Source organism: Synchiropus splendidus, chromosome 17, assembly GCF_027744825.2.
Source record: "Synchiropus splendidus isolate RoL2022-P1 chromosome 17, RoL_Sspl_1.0, whole genome shotgun sequence".
In the NCBI taxonomy this organism is placed as follows: Eukaryota; Metazoa; Chordata; class Actinopteri; order Syngnathiformes; family Callionymidae; genus Synchiropus; species Synchiropus splendidus.
Window position 1 is genome coordinate 5,873,075 of NC_071350.1, and position 25,797 is coordinate 5,898,871.

General features: G+C 40.1%; 1 protein-coding gene across 2 annotated transcripts in view; it reads left to right on the forward strand.

Annotated features, from left to right (window-relative positions):
* abr (ABR activator of RhoGEF and GTPase) overlaps positions 1 to 25,797 on the forward strand; it is a 73,073-nt gene that overhangs the window by 11,766 nt on the left and 35,510 nt on the right. Inside the window, exons 1-2 of one of the 2 annotated variants that reach the window (XM_053846277.1) lie at positions 6,832 to 7,158; positions 23,779 to 23,960. In XM_053846277.1, the coding sequence (XP_053702252.1) occupies positions 7,098 to 7,158; positions 23,779 to 23,960 (243 nt within the window). In that variant the 5' untranslated portion in view covers positions 6,832 to 7,097. Of the gene's footprint in view, positions 1 to 6,831; positions 7,159 to 23,778; positions 23,961 to 25,797 lie in introns of those variants that run through there. The other variant, XM_053846276.1, reaches the window with a different exon arrangement.

The window sequence follows — 25,797 nt, forward strand, 5'->3', positions numbered from 1 at the left end:
TATATATATATATATATATATATATATATATAGATAGATAGATAGATAGATAGATAGATAGATAGATAGATTTCAATCAGATTCTGCAAAATTAGTGGGCAGAAACACTTTTTTTCATGGAAACTGTGATGTCACTACGAGTAGGGCATTATACAGGCACTAATGATCCCCCCCGAGCTAAAAGCCTGCACTCATGTACGTGATGGTCCTCCACTTTTACTCCATTAAAACGCCTATGCATCAACATGCAATGCTGAAGACTGCATTTGGCAGATAAAGGACGCAGAAGTCCACTTTCCCAACATCAACATATTATGCCATGAGAGTGACAATTGGATGAGATGACTTGGTCCTCAATGACAGAAAAAGTCCTGTTGTCTAAAACCATGAATTCTAAGAGTTTCATTGTTGCAACTTTGTGCTTCTCGCCGGTCTGCAGTAGTCTGTAGTATTGGTCTCTACTTCCGCTACCGCTAGCATTAGCTTTGCCGGCTTTAAGCGTTGCCTGAAGAGGAGTGGCGAGTTTGAAGTGTCTTATATTTGCTATGTTGAAAGAGATGACTGAGGTCCCTCAATGACTTAGTTCGGTTTGTTTGACTTGTATATTGCTGTCCTCTGAAACTGAGTTCTCACTCCACTCACTGGGAGCGCAGTGCTATGACGTGTTTTTTTGTGATTAAGTCCATCTGTTTGCGCTTTAATAAAGGACTTGTTTCAGCTTTTAAACCTGGTTTGTGCGTCGCTGCAATGTGTGTGCGGTGGAGAGCTGTAGTAGGTAGGATTGGTATATGGGATCAGCTGCCAAAAAAGGAATCAACCGATCACGATCCTGCATAATTAACAATATTGGCGCGCCAATCGATTGAAGCATTCGAGCTGCCTCACAACTGAAATGTGTTAAATGTTTGTCATTTCAAATTTATAACAATGTAATGCTGGCAAATGGCTCCCTCACATAAAATGCTCCATTAAACTACAACAAACACGGGGTGTGTGTCCACTGTGCAAATGAATCATTTCTGGTTTCAGGTGATCACTAAGGTAAATCGTTGAAGCATTTAACTTATTAAAGCAGCTAAAACTAGCCTAGTTTGTTAATAAACACTAAACATTGAGGTAACATTTAAGTTCTGGCAAAACCATGCGACTTCACACAAACTCCCAAGGCTGAATGAGTGGCTGTCACTGGGTGCCTATTGGTGAGAGAACCTTTGCATGTATACCATATGTGGGTGAACACACGAATATTACAGTGTAGTCGACATGAAGGCACAATGTGGTCAGTAAATAGCAACGCAGACACAACAGTTAAATATGTTATAAGTTGAACGCACCTGCTTATGAGTGGAGACGCTCTCACTTCCTCCCTTAGTTCATATATTTATCTTCATTCTAGTTGTACACACCAAAAAGCTTTGTTTTATTCATCCCAGAGCAGTTAATTGCTGCATTAGTGTGTGGCTTTATTAGGTTCCTCAGCATTCCCAGCTGAGATGCTCAGATTCTGAAGTGGTTTTGTCGTAGAATGTGCAACCAATGGAAGAAAATGAATGATGCCGTATGGATGATTGATTTTATTTCTAATTTTATTTATGTGTCAAAAAAATGCAGCTTCAGACTGATTTGGAAATTTGACAATTCAGATTGAATTTTGGTGACTGTTTGCTTTAGTAGCTTGAATTGGGTCTTGAATGTCTTTTGCTTTTTAATTTTAATTGTGGCACGGAATGAGCAGTCATGTGGCAGAAAATGAAAATGCAGTTGAAAAGGTTCTATGGCCATGTCTAAAAGAACTGTTGTGAGGCAGCCACCTTGTCTTGTCTCACTGTGTAATTGTGAAAATCTATGTTGAATACACGCCTTTCTGTACACAGGCTATTCATGGCCTATCTTATTTCCTCTCTTGTGTTGCTCTCATCGATTCCATTACAGATAGGTCCTCTGCACAAATTTGTAAAAAAGAAAAACAAACCTGAATCAGTGGCGTGACAAAGGTCTCAGCTGTATAATGATTTCTGTGGACTTTTTTAAACTGGTCCTCAGCAACTTTTGGATATATAGATGCATTTCAGCTATTGTGAAATCAGCTGCTCATTGTGAAATTTGCTGAGATCACAGTCGACCTACTTCACTGTTTTCATCATATGGTTGTTTTGTTTTTAATAATGGTCATTCAGTTCGAGTAGTGGGATTGTTATAGTTATTGTGAGACTCCTGTTACACCACTAGATGGCAATAGTTCTTCATTTAAGTCTATACAGTCTATATAGTTATATAGTTCCACCATATATATATATATATATAGATATATATATTTTCTCTTCATCTTTTTGTTCTGTCAACAATTGACATGTTTAGTGATATGTTTGGTGGTTTCTTGAATTTGCGAAGAAAAATAAAATGCTGACGCAAGAAATCTCAATGTTTTCATGATAAAGCTGCCAAGTTATGGTGTGAGAGGGTCATCAGATGACTAGATAAACAGCTATCGAACATCTATACAATAGATGATAATGTTTAAGGCCAGACCAGGAAACAAATATGTGCAGCACATGGGTTTCAGCACAAAGCCCCAAATTTTTCTTAACTGTTCCTTTGAAAATTCATGTTGTGTCCTTGGAAAAGCTTAGCTAAGATAAATATTCCATAGAAAAAGTAACAAAAACAATATGCACAGCAATAGCAGCTAATAGCAACCGTGAACCCCAGAGACAGAGGTGTGGTATAAGGTAACATTACAGTATTTAAGTGAAGTCTACGTTGTTGGTTTGATCCTTTCGTTGTTCTTTGAAAAGGAGATAAAATATTTTTATTTCATATTAAGCACTTTTTTTATTGTTTATTCATCTACTTTAAATGTTTTCTATACAGTGTTCAGTACTATTGTTATTGGTGAGTTTGAAAAAAGAGACTTCTGTGAGTGATTTAGTTGAGAAAGAAAAAAGAAACAATGGGCAAAAATTGCTATCAATCGGCAATCTGTATTGGCCAAAAAAAGGCGATCGGTGCACCCCTGTATTACCTTATGCTCGGCCTTGCAGAAGAATTATTGTCAGTGACAATGTTATTATTTGGACACAAAGAGGAGATGAATGGAGCCATAATTGGTGAATGAATTAGCCTTTTAGAGCATTGTGTGAAGTGACAGGAAGTGAATCTTTGTCTACTCGACAGAGGGCAGATTTACATCCCCTTTCTTTTTGGTTCAGAAAAAAGAAAACAGGGCCAAGTGGGTCGGATATTTCACTTAAAAAATGATCCCAGATGATTTCAAGAATTTCCATTTAACAAGCGGAGCCTGCATTCATCACTGGTGCACTCTGGGCTTTTTAATAATGCATAGTCATTGCTCATTCTCACAGCCCCCCAACAAAGGGTACAGCAAGAGGGGATGGTTTCAATCATCTTTGTTCTGTCAATTAGGTGGAGTCAGGACAGCAGAAAATGTAGGAACGAAATCTTCCCTTAGAATAATGGAACTGCTACCATATTTTGTGACTAGGACAATATAGTGGTGTTTCATAGTTTTCACATTTCTTGCTTCTGAATTGCCTCCTCAGCTTTGTTGTAGTGCTGTTTGATGACTATATATATATATATATATATATATATTTGACAACTTCTCTGAATGTACCATACAGAGAGAGTTAGGGAGGATTTGCATAGGTATAGGGAATGTGGTTTTAGTAGACTATGTGAATATCCTTGTTATTGTGTAGCCTGCTTTTTCATATTTGGTATACATTTTTATCCTCTTAGTTTTTGGATGTATTTTAAATTTTCACACTAGATGTACTTTCTTGTTTTACTTTGCTTGACCATTGTTTACTCTTTTAATCCAAATGAGAGCAAATTATTTTGGTGTGACATTTCTCCTCGTGAGTTATGTGAGTTATGTGACTGATCCAGCAGGCTCGATTTGTTTCTTCTTTCTTTTTCTTTTTTCTGATACATTTTTGTTGCTTCGTCAAGCGTCTTTGTTGGCAATTCTACTTTCTGCCTTTTGCATAGGCTCACTCGCTAACCAACATACAGGCGCACGCACACACACACGCAAGGCCGAAAGGGTGTGGAGCATATGTAGAGCAGGTTGGAATAATTGAGGCCATATCAGGCTTTTAAACATTTGGAGCTGTCTTTTTATTCATTCGACCAGTACCAGCATAGAAGGGATGGGTGCGGGAAGGGGGTTCAACCGGGTGTTGGGTGGTGACTGGTAAATTAGTGCAGTCAATGCAGCCCCCGCCCCTCCCTCATAATCCTGAGGGCTTCAGATTGAGGTCAAAACATTTGTGTAGAGACAACAGGGGTGGTGGTAAACAGAGGTGGGTAATAAGCTCATTCTACAGTCCAAGTGTGGGATTTGCTTCATGCATGATGCCATTGGTAGGCCGCATGGCTTATGTTCGCCACATCTCTCTGACAGTATTATGTGTTTTTTTTTTCAAACACAATTTTGAAAGCGGACATTCATAGCCAGCAGTTCCGAATAAGAAAATTGGTTTTCACTTACCATTCAGAAGTTCGTATTTGGTCTGCGAGGATATGCTGAGCTCGTCTCTTGTTTAACCACCATCATCTGTTGTTGTTTGTCTGTTCAAATAGTGCTGGATGTTTTAGCTGGACAAACGATTGCCCTCTACTTGCTCTATCGGTAATTGTGAAAATAGCTCATCGAACTTGTTTTTTTCTTCTACTCGTCTGGTTTTCCATCACAGTTAAGTAAAATGATTTGTTTACACCAACTAAAAAAAGCTAAGTTATGAATGGTATTTAGTCATAGGCAAGACAACCTGGTTGTCTGCAGCACAAGGTGATGCAGACAAGCAGGTTGACCCAGAAAACTCATGCTGTGAGTTTCTAATGATGCCTCTGAGGGTTGTGTTTTGCAGTACAGCGGATACGCTTTGTTCACAGAACATGGTCAGAGTCGCATATGCATGATTAAAACCTGCACTGATTTGAGCTGCGTGCTTGGCTCTGTTGTTCTACATATAGGAGCACCACTGAGTGTAATTTCCCGTTGTTGCTATAATCCAGAAAATGTTTACACTCTAGATACATTTAAAAACAATTGTTTCTCCCAGACAGTCTGTCGATCTTTCTCCTCAGCCTTTCTGTCAACACCACACACACGTTCATGCTGCCCAAACGCTGACCTTTAACAGGACTGGACTGTGGCGGAGAATCCTTGTTGTCTCGGCAGGAGGGAGTGTTGCTCCAGCACCTCCTTCCAGACAGATAGGCTCCTTTTCTCGCTGAACAAAATATGTGTTTTTCTCCTTCTGTCAGTGGTTAGTAATGGAGTCTTACTACACAGATTGACTGCCTATTAATATTTTATAGATGTAGATTTGTGAAGCTGCGGGAGGACCAGCTTGCCACACAATGTTTGTAAGCATTGTGTTAATATGCGTTAGCTGCTGTGGGGCGTAATAAGTAAAAGATGGAGGAATTTCAAGCATCTGTTGAGATGGATGGAAAGATTTATGACAAAGGAGCTGGATTTCAGAACAGTATTTGTCTTCTTCTAATGACGAACCATTTTGCTGGCTGTTCACTGTTTTTGTGCTTGGGTCCTTTTCACAGCTTTTAATTTCACAAATGTGTATTTTATCAAGCTGCATGGATACTAGTGTTTTTTTAATCTCCAGCTGGATCCATAAACCTCTGTAGTACTGAGACAAAGAAGGAGGCTCAGGGCACAGTGAATCTATTTTCTGAAAAAAAGGGGGGCTCCTGTCAGCCTTTGTGTCCTAATTGAAGTTTCGCGCACCCCCATCATGTCTGTTACGATAGGGTGAAGAGGGGAGGAGGGGTGTTGGGGGGATACAGAATGGTGGTGGGGGTCTCTCCGCAGGTCTGCATGTACTGTATGATGCCGTTTGCATGTTGCATGTCTGTCTGCCCCATTCCACCTTACGGTAACACATGAAGAGAGAAAAGCTGTCAATGTCAATGAGGACTTTGGATGATAAAAATCCACTATTTCACAATATTTTTTTCTTTGTTGGTGGCTACATCTGCTGCAAATCAATTCTAATTTGATGAAGTACATTAGCGTAGTCATAACGAGAAAGGGAAGTTGAATCTCTGCGGTTATGACAAATAGCGGCTGAATTTGTGCACAACTGTATCTGTTACATATCGAAAAGCAATCCTTTTAAGTTAGCACACAATGTTTTCGGACGATCAAATGGAGAAGTGCGCACCTTCTAAGACATTTTCAGGGCTACTGTGTGTTGCATATGAGGGCAATTCATGTTCATTCAAAAGTGACAGCTTGAATAATTTCTGACTGGTGGTATTATTGTATCACTGACTTTAGAATTTTGATATGTATTGACTTCATCAGTGGAATGCATCAACAACTTCAAGGACCTGGTCCTTGACTTATGTTTGTTAGAATTAGGGTCATGTGACCATTTCATGGCGTGAAAGTACCATCATAATAAAGATAAATTAACATTTATATTGTGTTTTTTCTTAATTCAAGACACTGTTGGTTGACAAGTATTTATTTTTATTGAAAGAAGTTATTAAATGAATGTCTTCAATACCAAACCCCAAAGAAGCTGTGCCGCAGATCTCTTACAAATTCAAGAAGGAATATGAATCTTATTTGGGTTCCGATTCAAGGCCTGTAAATAAAGTGCCACATTTCCATTCCTTCTTTTTTTACAAGGTAGAGAGAAAGTAAAAGTAGCAGGAAAGAGTGCTGTGATGTCTGCGCAGAATCAGTAAGGGGAGGGGGCGAGGGAGCAGGGGAGAGAGAGGAGGAGGGGATGCAAGTGAGCAAGCAAGCTGACAGGAGAGAGTGCTTCCCCTTCCCCTAGCAACCATCGGCAGTGGTCTCCTCCAGCCTGTTGTTTTGGGTCTCTGTGTGACATAAGCACACAGTACTCAATCTCCCGCGCAGTCCTTTTCTCTCACTCGTTTGCATGTTAGATTTGGAGTTGTTCTGAGATTCCTTCTCAACCCCGTGGAAATGGAGGCTGTTTTATGAGGACAAAAGACACCTGAAGTAGGAGCCACTGAAAAGCAGGGACATTTTTGTGACAGTGATTGAGCTTGAGGGACTGGGAGAGGACAGCAGGATGGAGCCCCTCAGTGCTCATGGATTACCTCGACTGTCCTGGATCGACACCCTCTACAGCAGTATGTGTCTCTGCATCCTTCTATTCTCACCATGGCTGATGTATTGTTGTGCTTTGCTGTACTTAATGGCATCTTGTCGGTCTGCCTGTTCTACTTGTTTGTGGCAGTAGTAGATGACTTGCACTCATGCTCTACTTTTACATGCCTCTGGACTTCCAATTAACGTGCATTAGTGTGTCCATAAGACGAGTCCCTATGTACTTCCCTTCCTGGGCAGCCCTCCCTGCTCCTTCATGCTGTCATTATGCATTATTTTTGGTTGCAATAGCTGGGAAGCTAGCTCGCAATGAGGATGAAGCGGAACTTGCTGTTCCATTCTATCCAGGACACAAGCCGTGTGATGCTAAATTTTTAATCCACTCAATGTTGTGGGCTTCATGCTGAGCTGCCTGACCCCTCATCACATGTTGTCTTTATAGGATTCACATGCCTTTTAAATGTTAATTGGTCATCTCCCTTTTTAGGTTTTGACGTGACATAAATAACGTAAATATGTAGCCTAGATTTAAGCCAAAATTATTGTTAAAGACAAATCTTTTGAGGCGAGACTGAAGGGACATGTGTCAGTTTCAACTACATAACCCTCAACATTATGTGTGTATCAACTCTAAAGTACAGTACCCTTGTGACTTGTCTACAGATGACCTCCAATTTAGATGAACAAATAATATAGTAAATAATAAATAATACAGCTTCAGTCCACCCCAACACAATCTCCCAATGCCAAAGTATCCTTCATAAAATTTCCTGGATCTGAAAGCAAATGTGGCACAGATTCCAAAAATGGTTCAATCCTTTGATGTTAAAGTTTCCAAAAAAAAAAATCCTGGATCCAGACAGTGATGGATGATTTGTTCTGAATTTCCCCACTGTGGGACAAATGACGGATATCTAATCCAGGGATATGTAATCTTCTTCCATTCTCATCTTTGCTGAATTTAATTCAAATCTGTCCATAATTTTTCATGTCGTTTTGAAGACAAACGAACAAACCAACACCACTGAAAACATAACCTCCTCTGCAGAGGTGAGAGGTGAGAAAACAATGTATTTCAATGATTATGCAACAGAAAATAATGAAAAACAATGGCCTGAGTGAAATCGTTGCCACACATATTAAGTTCTTCATAAAAAAAAAAAAAGGTCTGCATCGGAGTGATAAAATGAAACGAAAACAATTACTTCTTAGTCAGTCAATAGTCAATTGTTATGTCCTAAACAATGTATTCAATACGTGTTCACCTCAGAGTGTTTCGACCTGACAGGTGTTATGCTTACGGTGTTTGATTATTGTTTTGCTTGACAACTTAGTTGCGATAAAACAATATCTTTAACTTGATGAGAATGTTTTGGTCCAGTTATTTATCATTCACCATGAAGGTTTTCCACAGAAGCAATTCCACAGAATGAGTCCATCTCTAAATTGCTTTATTGCAGTACTCCGTTCTTTGTCCATTTTGTGCTTTCTTCTATGAAAGAAGTATGCTATTTTAAATCTCATAGTTCATGTTATTTTTTAATTTTTACCTTTATTTTATTGAAGCATTTGTCTTGCGACTTTTTGACAGAATCCTGACAGTAAAATAATATAAAACATGAAATCCTGACAGTAAAAACGTTTTCCTGATAACAAATTTGCTACTCTGAAGGTTTCACATCAGCATTTGATATCCATTAAATCGAAGACAGACATATTTAGTAAGTCAATGGATACAAGACGCTGCTTCATTTGATCAGCAAAAAATCATATAGTCGCTCTTGGAGCATAAATGAATCCGCTTTCTGACTGACAAGTGACGTAGAACAGACGTCTGAACTCTTACATCCGAGATGCTGACTAATTTAAGGACACACTGCGTTTACAAATCGAAAACATCCAATGCACTGTCCATTCACATGCTGCGACTTGCAGAGCAGCTGACTGTAAAGATATTTTAGCTGAAAACATGAAGGACAGGCTCTTGGATCGGTCATCATCTCGGCAATTCTCAATCCGTCAAAATATTGGTCTTGAGCCTGATACTGATTCTGGATCTGATCGATCACATCCCTAACCACAAGTAACCTGGAATAAGTAAATAATAAGCATCTGAAGCATATATTGCAAATGTCAATATATTACACCTTGAGAGTGAGGAAGTGAAAAATTGTATGTAGATGGTCGTAAATTGCAGCCAAATTGACAGTCGACTAGTCACGACTATCTTCTTCTTCTTCTGATTGTAGTCTTAAACACTTAGCACTGTGTTGCCATGAATGTGTTTGTGTTTGCTGCCATGTTGGTCCCGAACCCTAATTAGTCGATTTCTGTCGACTAGTCGTTGTAGCCCTAATGTTTTTGGATGCATAGTCAGCAGAAAAATGATGGTGCGTTATGTAAGCTGCAGTATTTGGGGTGTCCTAGTGGATGGGTATGTGTAAAACCAGAGACACTACTGTCAGACTGATTTCTCTAATCCGGGTGGGAGGATAGGGATGAGAACCATTCGTGCACGGCTCTAGTCAGCCTGTGCACAAGGATCAACCTGTGAATGATGATCAATTACAAGCTCATACGTTCTGTTTATGTGCCATTATTCATTGTTTAACTTAGTTACCCAAGAACATGCAGCAATGAAACATATGTCATTTTAATACTGTTACATAGGGATGTTCCAACCCAAGGTTTTATGCTGCCTATCGCTAATACTGTTCACACAGATTGGCTGTCAATGTCTCCTCAAAAAGTTGTTATGATTAGAGCATGGGTACATGGTGTGGATAGAAAATGAACCATAAAAAGACTGTCATTTAGACAAACGTTTTGGTGACTTTGGCCAAAGAGTTATTTCAATGAAGTTTTCTACTTGAATGGATATCACTATTTCCAAAGGTTGTTGCCTGAAAACGGTTGGCGATGAAGGCAGACTGTAGAATATAATAATCTTCAGTATGACCGAAAGTTTGGAATGTGAGTTAATTCACTCTGTAATATCTGTAATATGACAGACCTCATCTGGTGTAGCATGCGACCACAGATATCTAAAAAAAACACATAAAAACATAATCTTGTAACAACAACAACGATCCTACCAGCTACTTTTCGCTTGCTGTTTAATCCGTGCCTGGAAACACCAGGCTGAGGCAAAATGTTTTACAAAGCTAGCTCTCTCATGTCTCTTGACAGTCTACTTTGACTAACTATTGACCGTCTGGACACATTTCCTAGATGCTATTGAAGAAATAATGTGAATAACCGATAGTTTTGTCATATTCTATTCTTGAAATAATAATACAAACTGTCGGTTCCCTGTCTAGTGTGATGAATAACCTTTTCACAATTCTTTCTCCTAAAATGGTTGTTTTTTTTATTGCTTTGACCGAATCAGAATTTGTTGATGGTCCCTAACTGATGCCGGGTTTTAACATTAGTGCTGCCTGTGTGATTGTGTCTCTGATCAGTGAACCCTAATCGGGGACATGAAAGAGAATGCTGCCGCCAAAACTGGAGCGTATGTTCATCGAATATCCAACTTTTTTCACCGTAGTGGTTCACTGAGGGGCCACCACAGCGGGGGACCTGCATGTGCTGGTGTGAACCAAGGCAGACGATCGTGTCAGAAAACCTGTAGGACCACTCGCTCTAATAAAACAAACACCAATCCATGGACTCCAGGGAGTCGACCACTGTCATTATCAAAGGTTTTGCGTATTAAAATAAGTTTTAAACTGTGATCATGAACCAAAGTCCACCACAATGTCCACAACTGTCACACACGCGGCGCGCCGTCATGGTCTTGTCGTGTTCAAGTATGCAAGTCCAATGCCGCGAGTGAGCTGCGTGTTTATTTAATTTATCGTGAGATGCAGAATTATCATCGCAGGGATTGTTTTTGGTGCTATATTATGTACGATAAGTTATCACCCATCCCTAAACGTAGCATAACAAAGACAAACACACTGAGCAGCCAGATGTTCACTGTCGTGCTTCACAGACACATGAGGCCCATCAGTTTTTCCACTGAAAGATATGTGCCAAGAGGCTGAAAGAACGGTCCTCAATCCAGGCACTGTCCTCCGAATTTAAAATGCAACATGTTTAAAAAAGACACTTTTATGTCCATACCTAACGCAGTGTGTAAGCAGTGTTTGTAATCGGAAAGCCTTTCACTGGGAACAATTCCCCTGACACGTCTCCTACTATTATTAGGATGCTCAAAAAAACATTCTGCATGGTGACGTGGCTACTCATGGTGGGAATGTGTGTCAATGAGTATGACCTGTATCATTTATTGTGATTAACCTGCTCTTTTGTGTATATCTTTCTTCTCTCATGCTTTCTTTTAAATGTGTCTTTTGGTTTCCTCCAGAATTTTTAAAAATGTCTTCAGTATTTATGACGGATGGAATGGAATGTTCCTAACAAAAAAGTGATCCAACGGAGAAACAAGGGAGCAAGGGGATTCTTCCATTAAAACACCTAAAACTTCCATGATCATGTTCCCCAGTACAACCGGATAGGAAGTCGAGACCCCAGTGTGCCAGTCTACAATACAGTTTATTTCTTATTCTTTGAATTGTTGTTATGGTCCACGAATGAGTCATGCAAAACAGTTGACATTTGTACATCTTAAAAAAAGAGGTCAGAATTCTGAAGGTATGGCAGGTTTTTTTTTGCTGTGGAGGCCTAGGATTGTTCACATGTTGCAGAAAAAATGGTGTGTCTGGTTATGTGTTTTGTGAATTCAATTGATGGCATTTCTTCAGCCCACTCGTTCACAAGCTGAAGGTGTAGAAGATACTTGCTCGGAGAGTGTAACATTTTCGATGTGCTAGAATAGGGCCCAATCCCATTTCTCACCCTCAACCCAACACTTGGTTTTGAGTGCCCTCCACTATGCAGGACGAATTGAGAAATAATTGATGTCCCTAAGAATTGGGACAGCACTTTACGCTTACTTATATCCTACGTAAAGACAACGTAAGCATTATTGGCCGCCGTGGTGTGTTTCATTTACTGTATATGGAGTGTTGGAGACGTATTGGAAATGCCAGCTCCAGCATTTTTGCAGCCTCTTGCATCAGCGCTGATAATCTCACTTCAATTGATGAACCAACGGAGAAAAATCCATTTATATTCAGTAACCATACATATAAACAAACCAAAACCTAGTGACATGAAACCAGGTGATCAGCGCAAAGATATTTGTCATCGAAAAGTCCAACAAGCAGCAGAAGCAGATGCAAGTCATGTTCATCAAATTTACCAAAGAAAAAAAGAAGAAAAAAATGCCCTTGATGCAAACTGTGCGTCATGAATAAAATTCAGAATAAAATAAATATAATAAAATAACATCTAAATATCATAAATATTTTCTTTTTCAGAAATAAACTCTGAAGAAGATAGGTAACGTGTAACTGAAAGTGTCACCATAAAATGTTCCAATTCATTTTAAAAACACTTTTTACTGATGGAGCGCCATCACTTTCTTGATCATTTCTTCTTTTCAAGAACTTCTTCATAGTTGGTAACTATCACCGATTTGCAGCTGTCAAGTCAATTCAATAACACACTACTGCCACCATATGTGGCAAGTGTATTAAAACCCGAGCGTCTCATGTCCCAGAGGTGTAAAACCTAAAAAACATCTAGTGGCCCCCCCATTGTTTTTCAGTAATGTTATTCAAATCACACTTTGGTGTCCGGGGAATCTACTTGCACTTTATCTTCCCTCAAGTCTTCCCTCAAGAGTTCCCTCTGGAAACCCCTCGGTTTGAAGGGATCATTTCTAGTAATGATTGGCGACTGCAATTTAAGATTTTGTTGTCATTGAACTTTCAAACTTTATTGAACAATGAACTACAGTAAAACAATGCGTAAAATATAAATAATAATTTAACAGTTATATTTAACTTTCATCATGCAGGTTCAATGTTTCTCTCTAGAAACACCAATCTGTATGGTCAGGCTTCAGTGAACAGTGGAGATAGGAGACAATATTCCGAGCTGTGCACTTGCCTGGACGCAAACATTATTCCATGGTTCTGATGTTGTAAGCTGTGATATCGCATTCCAAGCTTTTTTAGCCATTTTTCATGAGAGAAGAAGCCACTCCTTTGATTGTACAACTTCTATATTTGACTGCTCTTCCGCCGTCTCTGCAGCGTGATGAATGACAAGGAGCGCTCAGGTTGAGCGTGAGCGATTGTTCTTATGCATTTATCCACTTCTAAATGGGTTCATAAATCTTTGTTTATCATAACATCTCCAACAAGCAGCTATCACAGGCTCACTGTCCTTACAGAGTAGCTTCCAACCGGGCCTCCGATGCGTGGTGCAGTGTTTGGGTGCACTGGGACAGAATGAGAGAAACTGGGTAGACGGGCGTTCAGCAAAATAATCGCTTCACAACCATTATCACGTTTTCATGATCATAGGAGGACATAATCATAATCCTAATAGATAATTCCAACAACTGACCAGCCCGAGCTCTCGCTCTTCGTATTGTATTGAGACACACTACACGTATAGTGATATTTACGAGTGTTAGGGCCAAAAACAAGTGTTAAGGTGAGCATTGGATCAGGCCGCAGGCCTTAACACTAGTACTCCTAAGACTGAGGGCACTCGCCGTTCATCACTTGAAATGACCCCTTCTAACCGAGGAGGCTGACTTGAAACAAAGTGGGAAGGTCAAGTGCGTATAGATTCCCCGAATACAAGTGTGAATTTAACAACATTACTTAAAAACAATGGGGGATTGGACAATAGGGACATTTTCGGAACGAGGACTACTTTACTTTCTCCTTGTATCACATGTTCGTGCCCGAAAGGGTCAAATATGTCCCACAAAATGTATACGTTAATGAGTATGTTGTTATTTCTTCTTAACAAACAACAGTCAGCCAGCATTCAGGCTAACGTGAACATCAACATACCGATAACATGCATCACTGAAAAGTCGGCTTTGGCAGGGCCCACTTCTTCCCTGTTGGATCACCAAACAATGTCATATCAGTGGCGATGCAAGAGCTCAGGAGGTCCAAAAATGGTCTCCAGGAGGTTTCTCACATTACATCTCGAGACACATCATAGTGGAAGGTACTCAGAACCAAATGCTAGTGTTAAGGGTGAGAAATGGGATTGGGCCAGTCATTTGCAGTCAAACGGCCATGAAAGGGATCTGAGCCCCTTTTTCATGCCTCAAGGTCATTTAAACATGGAAAATATGGTAGGTCATTGAAATGTTCAATGTTAAATATTCTTCAATGTAGCTGAAGCATTTTCTCAAATGTGTTAAAATCTCATAGCTTTGTGTGAACACTGTTGATAGTCTATCCAACCCTGATTCAGCTTTTCAAAAGTTAAAGAGATAGTTGGGCATCAAATTGTCGGTTTTACGTCTGATTTGACGTGCTGCCTTTTCACTGAGCCTCATCTTCCATTAACCTGTTCAAGATGTGCATTTCTTCCCTTGGTAGCTTTAAAAATAGACATTCAAATCTGAGCTCTCCGACCTCACATTATGTAATAGACTCTTCTCTACTGCCTCTTCAGTGTCATACTTTTTCTCTTCATGTTGGGCCTGGTAAGAGATATCAGCTTATATAATCAAGTCACATTCTCTACTGCTGCTACCAAGCCGCTGATAGATAGATAGATGAAAGGAAAATATAAACACAAACTACTCCAAAATCTCCTCGATGTTCAGTGTGCTTGGGTATTGTGCTGCATATAAGGGCCTTATTGGGCTTATTTCGTGGCTAGATATTGGACCCCTGTGGCGCACTGAAACCATCGTTTAGTAAATTGTTACTATACTACATTTATATAATGTAATTGTCAAAGAAAGTTAAAATAAATGAAGAAATAAAGGATGTTTTAGCTGAAAAAAAACCAAACCAAACAAACAAATAAACCTACATGGCGTGTCTCAGTCTGTTAAAACAACGACTTAATCTGAGTGGACGACGGTAATATGTGAAATGAATATCTGATATAATCTTAACTTCAGAAATTAATTTCACACTTTCAAATCGAGTGAAGTGGAATGTTACAGTGCCAAATTACAGTACAATTAAAGGCAATAACTTAGAGACAAGGCATCTTCATGATGTGTGCGTTGCACGTCATGCAGAGCAACTTCAACATTTTATTCAAATACAGCACAGGCCAAAAGTTTGTATGTGCCTTCTAATTCAGTGTTTTTTCATTGCTCATACTACTTTCTTCATTATAGACACTCAAGACATCAGATATCTGAGGCCGAATATGTGGAATTATGTAGCAAAGAAAAAAATGTTGAATAACTCTAAATATGTTTCATATTTTAGATGACTCACTGCTGCTGCCATTTGATTTGTTGGCAGCGCTGCAAACTTTATCAGGTCACTACATCATGGAGGTCATCGTGTGAATGACGAGAGAGCAAAGTGCAACAAACAAAGCAAAGGGTGACTGTTTTGAAGAATCAAAAATATAAACCATTTTTCCACACTTCTTTGTTCACTACATATTTCGATATGTGTCCATCATTTTGATGCCTTCACATAGAATCTACAATGTAAAGAAACACGCTGAATGAGAGTGAACGATTAAGCATTTGAAACAGACAAGAATGGGCGTACAGACGAGTCTGGCCACCACAAAGAGTCTCAACAATGGACAAAGAATTTCTGCAGTAGAGGGAAATGTCCTGAACTGATAATGAGTGTTCATTTATGTTCATTAATTTGTCCGACCTCACTGCTTCACGCATTGCACACATGGTGATTGCAGTACTGGCTATTTGTCATCCCGCCTGTAGATATTTTCTATAATATAAGTCATCCAATCATTGCAGGTACTAATCCTGAACATGGCCACATGGCACTAACTATGAAATGTTTTTTTTTGTGTGTGGTTGATGTTAGGGCGTGGGTCATGTCTGAGTGTGTTTGTGTTTTGTGATTCTGTGGGGGCCCCCGACAATGTCCCCAGGGTATGTGGGTGTTGTGTTACTAGGGATGGCAGTCATATTCAGGGGGTTACATTGGTAACCACCAACCCAGTCTGACAACGACAACCGTATCCTGCTTCCTTCAGCCAATCAGCACATGGTAACACAAGCCAGCCATCCAATGGCGCTGCTGCTGTGTTTACATCCTCCCTGAAGGCAGAGGCCTTATTAGACATTCAGGTTACTCAAGCAGAAGAGAGAGATGAGGAGAAGTGATAGGTGGAGAGCAACAGAGAGAGATGAGGCCATAGTGAGTTTAGAGAGTCAATGTGAATGACCAGGCTCAGGTGCAGATGTTAAAAGGGTAAAAATCACTCAATGTTAGCTGTAAATTCAAACTATTCAGAAATGGGGTAACAAACTGCGAAACCTAGGTATCCCAGAGCGGGTGTGTCTCACACTTGCTGTATCGACACTGAACTGATACTGGGTTTGTGCACCATAATGGCACAATCTACTGGAAGTATTCCAGTTAAATTGGATTTAAAATTAAGTTAAACATGACTGTGACTGAGGTATGCTGCCCGATTTTTGTCATTCAGATCGATATGGACTGGAGACACCGAGACGCACATATAAAGATCAACAGTCTTAATGTGTTGGGCTCTGACAGAAGAATAATAGTGTGGCCCCGTTGAGTGACATTGGAATTTCTCTTCCATAGTTGGACTGAGCTGTTGGCACCAGTCTAGCTGGTTTTAAAAAGAGCTCCTAAATAAGACCCACTGAGAAGAAAAGAAATTTCCGATCTGAGAATCAAAATTATACCACAGTAGACCTGAAAAGCACTGGCTGCCCTGTTGGACTCAGACTCAGTAAGTTCGCAGGCAGAAACCATCAGGGATAACTTATAAGAGACCATGATATTGAAAAACGTTAAGGAATGTGTAAAGTTTTAATCAACCAGGAATTATGGATGTTTAGGACTAAATACAAAAGCAGAACAAAACGTAGATGGTAGTGATAGGAGAAATTACCACAATAAGTGAGGCTGTTCAAATTCCTTGAAAGGACACAACCATAATAAAAGAAATTGATAAAATGCAGGATGTGCAAGCATGCCACTGGCTCTCAGGAAGAGTAAAGGAAAATGACGGTTCTCTGGGATGCATGGCAGCTTAGAAAAGTTAGTCCAGGAATCCTGTTCCTACCACAGTTTCCCTCTGTAGCAGTGAGAAAGAAATTTCTGAAAGTATATATGTGCATTGTCATCATCACAGAATTGAACAGGCATAAATTGCAGAGTATGGCTTTAGCGAATTATTATACAGAATCCCCAGACCACATAACTTTCACCTGGTGACCCGCCGACCCATGTCTGAGCTGCTTTACGTCTCCAGTGAGAACACATCACCATGAGATCCAATGGAGATGATGTTGTGGAATTAAACATTCATACTACTTTCCAGGAAGAGGAAACAGGTAACTGACTGATACATGCCCGAATCAGACTGTACATAGTCAGTTACGTTGACACTCTGGGGCAAGTGAGGACTGCTAAAGGGCTCAGAGGCCAGAATAGCAATGTTTCCATGGACCTGCAAGTCATTCTTTGTGTGCATTAAAGGTCTTCCTGGGGTTATCAACTGTAGGGAAGGTATTTAACGCTAACAAACATGTCAATGTCATTCTATTGTATTTTAGAAAAGTACAAAGACATTACCTGCTAATGGCTAGGACAAAAGCGGCAAGGATATTAACAGAGAGATGCAAATGTCATGCTATTTCCCTTCATGTGCAAATGCCCATGACCCAGCACATGTATTCCTAATAACGCCCTCATAGTTGAGCGATTCTTTTTATGTTGGCAGATAACGTCTCACGTCTTCTTTGCACTGACACACTGTGCTACCACTTGAATTAGAGTGCATGTAAATGTGCCTGCACCCACGTGTAAGCATGTGTGTACCACAGCAGTTGTCCCAATAAATAGAAGCATTGGTTTGTATCAAATCGCTCAATCCTTGGGGATTTACGTAATTAATGTATAGTGCCTGGCTGCCGTAGCAACAGCGCCCCGTTGAGCAAAGGGATCTCAGTGACGAGGAATTGATGATATTTCACTCATGTGGCTCTGTCCAGTGCGCTGACATATCCTTATCTCTCACTGCCTGCCTGCAAGTGGCTCATGGAGATTTGGGACTTTAAAAGTGCCAATCATTTTAAGCAGCAGTTCTGGATGTGTCCTCAGTATGTTTGTAAATTAATGATCAAAGAAAGCTCTCACTGCTGTTCTATGGCCTTGCAGTGCTGATAATGAGCTCGAGTCGCCTACCGTATTGACCTTTAAAGTAAGTGGTTCTATATAAAGGAGTCAACCTTGTGAAAACGTTGGCCACGGGAAGAAAGAGCAGAGGCCACAGTTTTACTGCATGACTCAGAACTGCCACTGTCTCAGGCCCTGTCCTCATGGAAACAGAGTTAGCATGTGGCCCCTACTGTTGGGATTTAGTGTTTTCTGTAACGTTGAAACTGGGCTGCTCAGCCTGTCGTGTCTCGCCCCCTGAAAGTTCACACTTACAGCAACAACAGTGGACCATAGCACAGCAGAAAGCAGGCTGTAGCATACTAGCACTTGTGGGTGGGTATCTGTTAATAAACATGGCTCTGGCTCAACTGCGGTTTTAACCTTTGTATTTCTGCAATGATCACACGTGTAGCTTGAAATCTGTGTCGTCCGTCTCTGCTGGCATTTCACTCTCTTCTTGAGAAAATCTGTTGGCTGAGAATAGAGCAAGTAAATGACTGGGACTGGAACCGGATGCGAGTTCACAACTTCTTTACGAAGAAGATGTGTCTGTGTAGTCCATTCAATGGAATTATATCTCCTGTGTGAGACCTATAATCATACTTCAGCTTCCAAAATCGTTCGAAATGTTCAAGTCTGTCTCATAGTTGGAGGCTGAAAGAGCCTGAATCCGCCACCTGCTGTCTGAGTTATGACATTGCAGCTAATTTTAAAATTACAGACAAATCCTGCCACCACACATGAATTGTGTCGCTGGAAGAGCTGTTGCAAAAGAGTTTTTCGTGTCATTGGAACTTGGGTGTTTCACAACTTGCTTGTGATTCTTGATTTGTCTGTGGTTTAAGATTACACATTTGTATATCATTTGTCACTGTAGTTGCGCTTTTGTAAATCAATGTACACATTTGTGGATCTAGATACAGATACACCTACACACATGCAAATATGATTACTTGTTAGTGACATTTTACAACAATAATAACTATAGATGAGTATGAGTTTTACTCCTCAGAATGAAAAACTTTCATTCAAAAATTGTATTGTCATCAATTCAATGAGTGTCTTAAATGTGGTTTCTTGATTGTCTAGTACCATTTCAGTGTTCAAGTCGGGAGCAGTCAGCTCTCACCACTCACAAAGATTTATGGTTGTGAATATTTAAGGTGTGTATCATTAACATTTTCAGACCTCTTTTTATTGTATTGTCAATTGAAGAATGCACTGTTGTCAACAAAGTAAAAACAGTTGGGAGGTGTGTTATAACAGAGTCCTTCGCGGCTCACTGGTGTAAAGCAGATTTCATTTAGTGGCTCTCTTGGGGGCGCTCACTGCCCAACTATATTTATCTATGATGTGACTAATAGTTCCTTTGCTGAGTAGCCATTACACGCAGAGGTCGAGCATTCTGAGTTACTCTAAGTCATCTGATTCTGGCCTCCCTAACTTTGTCCCCAAACCTTTCTGCGTGAGCTGTTCCTTTTTATATACTGGTTTCTGCCGTAATCTTCTCCTTCATAGTGACTCATTGATCACAATGATTTGAAATGTAGCTTACACAGCAATAATCCGGTGAACTGAAAAATACAGTCATAGGCTGAGCAGAATTGATATAGTACCTGTCAAGTACTGTTTATGTCAGCATTCAGATGGCCTGAATCTGGGCAAAGTGTCTAAACAACACGCCACACATGAAAAGCTTTTATTGCTTTTCCTCTGAGGCGTATTATGAGTCATTTCTTTCAGATGTGTTGTTTCCTTCTTGGTCCTTGTTTGCTGCAGCGTTAATGTTGGCTTGATGGATTCTGCTGTCATGTTGAGAAGCCCAGTGGACTTGTTTGCTGTGCAGCGTTTTCTTTTGTTGTGCTCTGTAGCCTCACCAAACATCACTGCTACTGTCAGTTTAGCATTCTAAATACACAGGTGCAAGGATCTTTATACGGGAGAAAGCCCCTTACACAGGACACTACTGCTCTTATGCCATGGTTATTTTGTAGCTACACCTTTACTGTCTTACACACAGTCGCTAGTGCTGGTAAAAAAAAAACAAAAAAAACAAAGCAAAACAAAACAATTAAATTTAAATTTAATCAAAGGATGTGCACATATTCTGTTTTTGCCTTACATAACTGAAAAAACAGAACTGAGTGTAGCTTTACACACTAACTTGTGTTTTCATCCTCGCTGTACTGACTGTATAGATTCTGTTTTCAGACTCTAGAAGAGACTCTCGCTAGAAGAGATAAAGCCAAAACAAAATGAAAGTGAAAAGGGCGTTCTTCCTTGCTGGTTCAGATTCTGCACCAATACTGCTCTGATGTGTTGCTAGTCGATGAATCCGTTTTGGCTCGTATAAATAGCACTGGACCCCAAGGAATAACCTTGTCAGAAGGTTTTGTTGTTCAGTATTGAACATTTGCATCTGCCTGAGCATTTGTCACGTTCTTCGGCCTTGCACACAAGGGCCTTTATTCAAAGTGACAGGTAGATGTAGTTGCATCCGACAGGGAAGGTTTGTCGTGAGAGTGATCTGAGCAGATGAGCAAGTGGTGAGTGGGTGGTTGCTGAGAACTCTAACTATGGTTTTCACTGAGGCCAGTGTCACCCTAAAGACAATCACACATCATTAGCAGTTTCCTGTCATTCTACAAGATTGAACGTGACATTAAAAGCCCGTGCAAAAAAATATGGCCTCAACTTTAGGGAGAAGGCCCGGGCCCCTCGCATCTTCAGCCTTGTTCTCGGGCATCTTAGGAACAGCTCCGAAGAGGACCTTGTGGGTCTGGGTGCATATTGAGCAGCTTAGTCAAGTATGACAATGATATTTCGTCAACACATTTAAAAACAATAACGTCTTGAACTGGATTGTGAACAGGAAGCCAGGCTATGGATGATGGGAACATGCTGCTTTGTGCCAGTCAGCAGTCGAGCAGCTGTGCTTTGGACCAGCTGGAGCCGATGAAGTGAAGCCTGACTGAGGCTACAGTATGTCGTAGTTGCAGTCGTCCAAATGGGAACTAATTAACACATGAATGACTTGTTAAAAAATGGTGGACTACTGCATGAAACTGATTCTCTAGTTTAAATCTAAAAACATGGCAAGATTTCTCACAAACAGACTGTAATAGGATGCCAAGCGCCACCGTTGACACCGTCTGACAGAGAGGGATTTCCAAATTTCTGTTTCTGTGTCATTTAGTTTGCACCACTCTGTGTCCATGTGCTTCAAAATGCATGTTTTTGTTTTTATCATGCTCAAAAACAGCTGATTTTATCGCCAGTTTGTTTTCATTAACAGTGATGTGTCCCAACAGTTTTGACTGTCATGCTGCAGAGCTGTCATGAATGAAGAAAACTACTGTAACTGTTGCATCTGTGCTCCTGTTTTCTCAAACCTCTCGCAACTTAAGGTAGTGGTTAAATGATTAGAAATGTTCTGACAGGAACCGGCTGCGGTTACTGTTTTGTTTTTGTCTGAAACTGCAGGGGCCAATCAAAATTATATTGGACCCTGCTTCTTTATGGTGTAAGTGACCTACTCTGTTGCAGTTGGTCAGGCTATTGTGGCAGTCAAACACGTCTGGTCGTCTGAGTGAGTCTCCCTGCTGTGGAGATCTGCACCCTGTAGTCCGTCAGAAAAGTGAACTAACAAAATTCTCATTTTAATCAACAATTTTGTGCATTTTTTAATTCCCTAGAATCTAGCAATTAATTTCTTTAGTAGTGTTAGTGTATGTGTTTTGATCTATTAAATTATACTTGCATTATTATTGTATTGTATATTTATTGTACTATTAATTTGTTTATATTATGCGTCTAGCATTGGATTAAATGGCCAAATTAAATGCTCCAAAAAGTGGAGATTTCATGCAGCGATTTTCACTGCAACGTCAAACAGAGGGTCAAAAGAGGGAGAACACAGTATTCAGTGAGCTTGTTGATAAAAACACAGCCTCAAAGATCTCAATAGACCATTATATGGAGAGAATTGCTTAAAGTAAGAGCCAAGAACATGATGGCATACTCAGTGCCAGAAGACATGGAAGCTGACAATCTCAGGTTGTTGAAAGAGAGCAATGTGGAATACAGTGAGGATTTTGTGATCAAAGGTGCCGGACCACATGCCATGCTTCCGAAATCCAACAGGAAGTGATGAAATTCACAGTTCTCGAGGTGGTGTGGCCGTCCAGAAACATTACTGTAAATGATATATCAAGATAACGCTTACCCAAAAAGAGGCAAGTGGCAATGAGAAAGGAGTTCCTGGAATTGAAGTCTGAGGCACGCATTCTCTTCCCTGGGAAGCTGTGCGTAAGAGGTTATTGTGGTAATCTACCAAACCCCAGAGGAGGCATTTCATGCCCACTACCGCATCACCAAAGGAGGCAAACAATGAGGACTATGAATGGACTGAGAGTTACACGTTCAGAAGCCTTCTGAAGTTAGAAAAATGGGCAGTTAGAAAACTGGTCATGAAAGTGGAACAACACAATCAGAAAGATGAATGATCAATGATTCATTCACATTGACGTGATCAGCATCAGTGCGATTACTGTATCCGTCAATCTCTACCCTTATGTTTACTCACAGGACTCTGGAAGTCAAAATGGACAGCTATAAGAGACACCTAACCTTGTCTGGGAAAAGAAAATACCAAAACCAGCAGAACTTATGAGAACTGCTCTTCTATTTTCTTCACCTTTTTGATCCTTCAGATCCAGTTGAGAGTTGTTGTTGTAAGCATGTTTGATGTGGGAATGAAATAGATATTCATTCAATATCAGTGTTCCTTTTTCAGGACTAAAGATTTTGATCTTTCTTTTGAAGAGGCCTTCTACACACTTCATAGATCATCTGAAAGTCTTTTTTCAGGATTGCATATCAACTGCTTGCAGTATTATTTGTACGTTTTCCATCTTTCAAAAGTACTAAATAATGTGCAGTGATTCTCTTTGTATGAAAAGGGTAATCCTGAAAAGGTTATGGATAATTGCGTTACAAACAAGAAAAAGTTGTCCAAAGTTGAAGCTGACCCATTCATTGCAACACTGATTCCTTCCGCTGCTTGCCAATATTAAAGCGAGAGAGGCGTACCGTACGTTGGGGGGATTCTATCACACAATAAAAAGTCCATGGAGACAGATGATCATGAGGTAGTCAGCTACTTTCAGCTTCAACCATTAGCATTAGCTTGAATGTACATGTCTTTGTGCCCAGTGGGGTCTGACACCTGCTTTTATTTTTGCGACTTGGATCATTTTTGTGATTGTGCATGTGGATGTATTTGCAAACCGCTTGGCACTCTGCTGTAAAAGTTTTTCTGAAAGAAATTCACTTCACAATCACTTCATTATTAAATGTTCTGTACATTAATGATACCTGTTTTTTTTGCTTCAGATTTCAATTACAACACTGATGGCTACGAGGGAGACGGAGCAGAGGAAGGCAAGTCTCAGGACGGCTCTGAGACACTGCCCTACATAGATGAATCCCCCACGATGTCACCCCAGCTGTGTGTGCCTCAAGGGCCTGAGGGGGATATGGTGTCCCCTACTCCACCAGAGGGCCTGCTGCCTGGGGTAAGAGCGCACATATGGAAATCCACTCAGATGCTCCACCTTAAACTGCACACTCTCAGACAACAGTCGTGTGATGGCTCCGACCATGAACTAATGGCATCATAAATCACACCTGAATGTTTGCATTTGTATTTTGAGAGAGGCTGATTGATTGGACTCATGTAAATTTGCTTTGCTATTGTAAAACAATTCTCTCAATGATCACATTAAATGCATTAGTTATGGTTCCCAGTGTCTTATTGAGCAATTGAAGACATGACATTTGTGGAAAATGCCACTGAATTACCAGTGTTAAATTTAAGCACCATATTTGATCAGTTAAGCAGAGGTTTCTTAAATAAATAAAGCATAGATAAAATCATGTTGGTTTTGGTCAGTAGAAAATTAGCTTTTTACATTTTTGTTGTTTGTCACAGGCCTCACTAACATAGCCTACCTTTTTGATTTTGTTTATGGCATTTGGAACTCGCACTACTATATATAATGCAATTTTCCCTCCACAATTACCTAAGCATAAGCTAAACCCTTGGGTCGTACCTTGCCCTCTCCTGTGGGCTCTTCTTTCTCCTTCATCGACAGTTGCTTTCCAGGATCAGTTCCTTTACTATGGTAGTTGGAACAAATTCAACTCAGAATATCCTACTTTTTGATGCGTATAACTGCATCAACTCGAACTCCATCGTCACTCAGTCTATTTCAGTTGCATTACTCTGTGTGATATCATCATTTCAGTCTTCTTCCTAGAACACAGTGTTCAACATGAATTTGGCCGATCGACCGTTTCCTCAGTGTAGTGACTTATTCTTGACCCTGTAATTGTCAGCAATTAGCAGTAGCGGCTTGACTGTGTGTAGCACACTGCAGGTGGCACATTCTCAGCTGCAGGAAATCACAACCGTCCCAGATGGGCTTTGATGCCACCGGCACCCATCTGCTGATCCTGGAGAGCACATCTGAGGAATGGACACATTCCACATTTCCATTGTCTGTTTGTCCAAGGTTTGATGTTTGTTTTGCCTGGACTCATGTGTGACTAGATTTGGACTCCAGTGCAGCTAGAAGAAAATACTAAAAATATTACATTTTCCTTGTTGTCCTAATTTACTTACGTAATCCATTTCTTGGCACTTTTTGCCCTGACAATGTAATGCATAATTCTCCCTGCAACATCCTGGACTTCCTGTTGATAAGAGTAATACTTACAAAACCCTGTGGTACAACAATAACCATAAACATAATCTACAGGACCATAAACATAATCTACAGGTTTGAGAATCCTTCTTTATGTATGGCATATTAAATTCTTAAGAGTTGTGTTGTCTTTTCATTTGCATAATATTGTTGTGTAGTGTTGTGTCACGGACTCATTTGTTTTCAAGTTGATCTAATATTTCCCTCGACCGTTACATGAAAGTCAAAACCTGGGTTTGTTAATATATTGTTGTTGTCTTGGTTTCCTGTGTGGTCATGTTTCAGCATAAACACCATTGGTATTTCATCATCTGTTGTAAATGTTAAGATGTCCAGAGTGCTGGTATCATCATCAACGTCTGTCTATTTTGAATATGAGTCAAACAAAAGACAGATTTTACATAGGAATTACTAGTCTTAAGTACAACTGTTCAAACCTGAACATAAAACTTTTGTTTCTGTGCTCAGGAAATGTCATATGTCATTCACAGTGATTAAAAACATGTGAATGGACTGGGTCACTATTGGAGGAATTAATCATTATTTGGGTCGGCCACAAGTGTGTTTAAACCTCGGTGGACTGAAGTGAGGTTAGAAGTAACATAATTTAAAGTCTGTTTGCTAACGCTATGCGAGTAGCACTTGG